Here is a 5,261-nt window from a genome sequence, read left to right on the forward strand (position 1 = left end):
TATTTAGAAGTAGTATTTGAATGCCCACCAGCCAACGTAGCAGTATTATATTTGAGAGAAAAGGAATATTGTTGTTACCTTGAGTTAATAAATACAATTTTAGGCTAGGTGTGGTGGCTGTAATCCTAGTGCTGTGGGAGGACAGAGCAAAGCTTGAGCTTGGGAGACCAACGTAAGGAAAAGACAGACCCCATTTCTACTAAAAACTATCCGGGCATGGTAGCACACACCTGTCAAACCAGGTACTTAAGGAGGCTGAGGCAAGAGGATTGCTGAAACTCAGTAGTTGGAGGTTGCTGTGAACTATGATGCCACAGTACTCTACCTAGAGTGACAAAGTGAGACTCTGTCTCAAAAAATAATAATAATAAAATAAAAAACTTAGCCAGGCCTGGTGACACATACCTATACTCCCAGTTACTTGGTAGGTTGAGACAGAAGAATCATTTGAGTCCAGGAGTTTGAGATTGCAGTGAGCTGCAATGATGCCACTGCATTCTAGCCAAGGTAGCAGAGTGAGACTGTCTCAAAAAAAGAATATCAATAAATACATTGTTAATTATAATAGTCAATATATATTTTAAGTCCTTATTTTGTCACAGGCTATCATTATAGCCTGGGTGAAATGGCTCACACCTGTAATCCTAGCACTGTGGGAGGACAAGGTGGGCAGATTGCTGGAATTTAGGAGTTCAAGACCAGCCTAAGCAAGAGAGACCCTGTTTCTAATAAAAATAGAAAAAATTAGGTGGGGCTTGTGGCAGGTGCCTATAGTCCCAGCTACTTGGTGGCTAGGGCAGGAGGATCACTTAAACCTGGAAGTTTAAGGTTGCTATGGGCTAGACTGACTCCAGGGCACTGTAGCCTATGAATATATTATTATATTTTATCCTTACGGCATCCTTTTGACATAGATGCTGTTGCTCATATTTTACTACAGATACAGAGACTGAGTCTTAAGAAAAGCTTAGTCCCTTGTCTAGAGTCAGACAGGTAGGATTTTAATCTTGATAATATGACTCCACAGCCCACACATTTAACTGATACAGTAAAACCTCTGTAAGTTGACCTCCTAAGGGACTGTAACAAACTGGTTAACTTATGGAGGTGATCACATAAGGAACTAGGTCTACTGTACTGATACATACATGTGCATATGTACAATAGCCGGGTGTTGTGGCAGGCGCCTGTAGTCCCAGCTCCTCGGGAGGCTGAGGCAAGAGGATCACTTAAGTCCAAGAGTTTGAGGTTGCTGTGAGCTATGACACCCCAGCATTCTACAAAAAAAAAGAAAAGGAAAGGAAATTAGGTCAACTTAAGGAGGTGGTCTGCTAGGGAAGTTCCATTGTTGGCAGAAAGGTTGGAAGGAGGCATTATGTCCCATACATAGTACTATAGTTCCAGTCTTGTGATTCTTAAAATACCCAGTTTCTTAAGTCTCACTTAGATTTCTTTCTTTTTTTTTTTAATTGAGACAGTCTCACTTTGTGGCCCTTGGTAGAGTGCCACGGCATCATAGCTTACAGCAACCTCCAATTCTTGGACTTAAGGGATTCTCTTGCCTCAGTCTCTCAAGTTGTTGGGACTACAGGCGCCTGCCACATGCCTGACTCTTTTTTTTTTTTTTTTTTTTGTAGATACGGGGTCTCACTCTGGCTTTGGCTTAGGCTGGTCTCCAACCTCTGAGCTCGGGGCGATCCACCAGCCTCAGCCTCCCAGAGTGCTAGGATTACAGGCATGAGCCACCATGCCTGGCCTCACTTAGATTTCTTTTTGGTAATGAGTTAGGATAAAAAATATAGTGTTCATGTGATTTTTTTTCTTCCTAAGTAGTACTATTAAAAATGTTACTGCTGGGCAGCACCTGTGGCTTAGGGAGTAGCATGCCAGTCCCGTACACTGAGAGTGGTGGGTTCGAACCTGGCCTCAGCTACCTAAAAACAGCAGTGACAACTGCAACAACAACAACACAAATATATATATATATATATATATATATATATATGTTACTGCTAACATTAGATGGTCATTTTCTAATTTTAGACTCCTCTTACTTGAGGGAAATTATTTTTGACTACCCAAATTTTTTCTTTATAGTTTCTTGCAGAACACAAATTATTAGGAAACATTAAAAATGTGGCCAAGACTGCTAACAAGGACCATTTGGTTACAGCCTATAATCATCTTTTTGAAACTAAGGTGAGTTGTTTTATTCCATTAGCTAAATACCATTTTAAAAATTTATCTTCAAAAGGACATTTTAAATGTGTTTATTTGCAGAATAGGTTGGAGGTTTTCTGCCTGTAAATTTTCTTAACTGTCATTTTAAGGAGACTAGCTGTCAAATCTGCGAATATGGCAGAATGTTTTGGTATTTTGAAAGGGACCAGATTCTCTAGTTTAAAGTGACGACAAATTCTTAAGGCCACTGAGGTTATCTGAAGATCAGTTGTTACCACCAAATTACTTAAACAGTCATACTGCATATTAAAATGGTATACAGAAAAATTGAGTTCCATTGCATTAATGACTTTGAAGTCTAGTTTATGTTTAGGCTGATCCTTTAGAAAATAAATTTTAAGGTTCAGTGCCTATAATACAGTGGTTTTGGTGCCAGCCACATATACCAGGGGCGGTGGGTTCAAATGCAGCCCAGGACAGCTAAACAACAATGACATCTGCAACAAAAAATAGCCAGGGGTGTGGCAGGCACCTGTAATCCCAGCTACTTGGGAGGCTGAGGCAAGAGAATCGCTTAAGCCCAAGAGTTTGAGGTTGCTGTGAGCTATGACACCACAGCACTCTACCAAGGGTGACATAGTGAGACTCTGTCTCAAAAAAAAAAGAAAAGAGAAGAAATTTTAAGACGTTCTCCAATATTTGCTCACTGTGAAATGACCGTCTTCCATTAGAAGAGAATGTTCACTAAAGAGCTGGAATAGCATTCACATCTCCGGGTCTACGTTGGCCTTTCTGAGGTCATGGTTCTCTCAGAATTTATATTATGAACTGGCCCAAGGGTCATGATTATTGGTTAGAATGCTGAACAAAATTCCTTTTTGTTCTTAGTCCATTTATTTATAGTTGAGTTATATAACCCAGTGATCTCCAGCATTTTTGGCACCACTGACCAGTTTCATGGAAGATGGATTTTTCCACAGATGGTGGGGAGTGGTTTTGGGATTTAAAGTACATTATACTTATTGGGCACTTTATTTCTGTTATTACTGTATTTTAATGTACAATGAAATAATTACATAAGCCACTATAATGCAGAATCAGTGGGAGACCCAAGCTTGTTTTCCTGCAGCTCGATGGTGCCATCTGGGGGTGATGGGACTCAGTGATGCCCTTAGGTGTGTCGCTGTGTCTTCAGCTCCACCTCACATCATCAGGCATTAGATTCTCCTAAGTAGCACACAACCTAGATCTCTCATGTGAGCAGTTTACAGTGGGGTTCACGCTCCTGTGAGAATCTAAATCCCACCACTTACCTGACCCTGGAGGCAGAGCTCAGGCAGTGATGCCAGCAGTGGAGAGTGGCTGTAAATACAGATGAAGCTGCACTCACTGGCAAGCCCACAGCCCCCTCCTGCTGTGTGGCCCAGTTCCTAACAGGCCATGGCCAGGTACCGGTCCACGGCCAGGAGTTGGGGACCACAGACATACCTATAGTTTTTGTGCAAATATTTGTTTAACGAAGAGGCTGAAAATGGAGATGTCCTTTCTCATATTTAGTCTGTCCTAAGTATGATATTATATATTCCCCTTGCAGCGTTTCAAGGGTACCGAAAGTGTAAGTAAAGTGTCTGAACAAGTGAAAAATGTGAAGCTTAGTGAAGACAAACCCAAAGAAACCAAGTCTGAAGAGACTCTGGATGAGGTTTGTATATAATATTTTTTGGTCTTATTACTTATATGAATTTCAGAAATAGTGTTTGCTTTATACAACTAATTCCTCATAGTGGAGGGGAGCACTTTCAGTGAGCCAAACACTGATTTGGAGTATGCCATCTTTTCTTACAGTGTTCTAGGACAAAATAAGCCTAAACTAGTACTTTAAACTTAGTAGTCTATCCTGTGAAATATTCTGACTTTGTGTGTAATACTACCTTCACATCTGACCAGAGCTTCTGTGCTTTCAAAGCTATTTTAAGGTCCTGAGTCTACAGCCAAGTTGGACTGAGTGACAGAAACATCCTTTTGATTATTTTTAGCTGTTTCTAATATACACAGTGTCCCTGGCAATAGAAATAATTCAGGCCTGGCTGCGGCTGGGTATGGTTCATCTGTCTCAATTTTCCTAGCCTAGATTTTGTATTTTGGTACAAAGGTTTGAAGAACCATTTGAAATCATTTCTGCAAATGGACCTCTATAGTAAAGCTAAGGACACCTGCTAATAACAGCCTTAGCAGCACATGATAATCTTGCCATTTCTGATAAATTCACTAAGTATTAGTGATAATAATCTCTCTTTAGTTCTTATATAGGTGTAGCCTATTTATTGGTGAAGATGTAGTATTTGGATATTTGTGGCAAGAGTGTAAGTTCAAGTATAAAATTATAGATGTTTATATGAGTAAAGCTAGTTAATTTTGCATGACTTTTTCTTGTAGGTTGAAAAGCACAGATTAATGTTTATGAGAATATACACATAAAAAGCAGTTTTCAGGTACTATAAAATTAATATATGATAACTGTTCTGTTGAATAGCTATGAGGAAAATAGATTGACGACTACTAAAGGGTTTAGATGTAACTGGCAACATACTTTATCTTTCAGAAAATTAGAAAGAGTATAATATTACCAGTCAGATGTGTATCATTAAGGATAAGAGTTAACAACCAGGTGCAGTGGCTCATGCCTATAATCCTAGCACTCTGGGGGAGACTGAGGCAGATGCTCAGGATTTCAAGACTAACCTAAGCAAGGGTGAGACCCTGATTCTAAAAACAGCTGGGTGTTGTGGTGAGCACCGGTAGTCCCATCTACTTGGGAGGCTGAAACGAGACGATTGCTTGAGCCCAAGAGTTTCAAGTTGCTGTGAGTTATGACATCATGGCACTCAACTGAGGGCAACAACTTAAGATTGTCTCACAAAAAAAAAAAAAAAAAAATGCTCGGAGCCTGTAGCACAGTGGTGATGCTGCCAGCCACATACACCAAGACTGGCAGGTTCAAACCCAACCTAGCCCAGCTAAACAACAGTGACAACTGCAACAAAAAATAGCTGGACGTGGCTCGGCGCCTATGGCTCAAC

General features: G+C 40.3%; 1 protein-coding gene across 1 annotated transcript in view; it reads left to right on the forward strand.

Annotated features, from left to right (window-relative positions):
• FKBP3 (FK506 binding protein 3) overlaps positions 1-5,261 on the forward strand; it is an 18,414-nt gene that overhangs the window by 2,471 nt on the left and 10,682 nt on the right. The window contains exons 2-3 of the mRNA XM_003792175.2: positions 2,098-2,199; positions 3,776-3,883. Of these exons, the coding sequence (XP_003792223.1) occupies positions 2,098-2,199; positions 3,776-3,883 (210 nt within the window). The remainder of the gene's footprint in view (positions 1-2,097; positions 2,200-3,775; positions 3,884-5,261) is intronic.

Source organism: Otolemur garnettii, unplaced genomic scaffold (genome assembly GCF_000181295.1).
Source record: "Otolemur garnettii isolate 467f Iridium unplaced genomic scaffold, OtoGar3 scaffold00054, whole genome shotgun sequence".
NCBI lineage: Eukaryota > Metazoa > Chordata > Mammalia > Primates > Galagidae > Otolemur > Otolemur garnettii.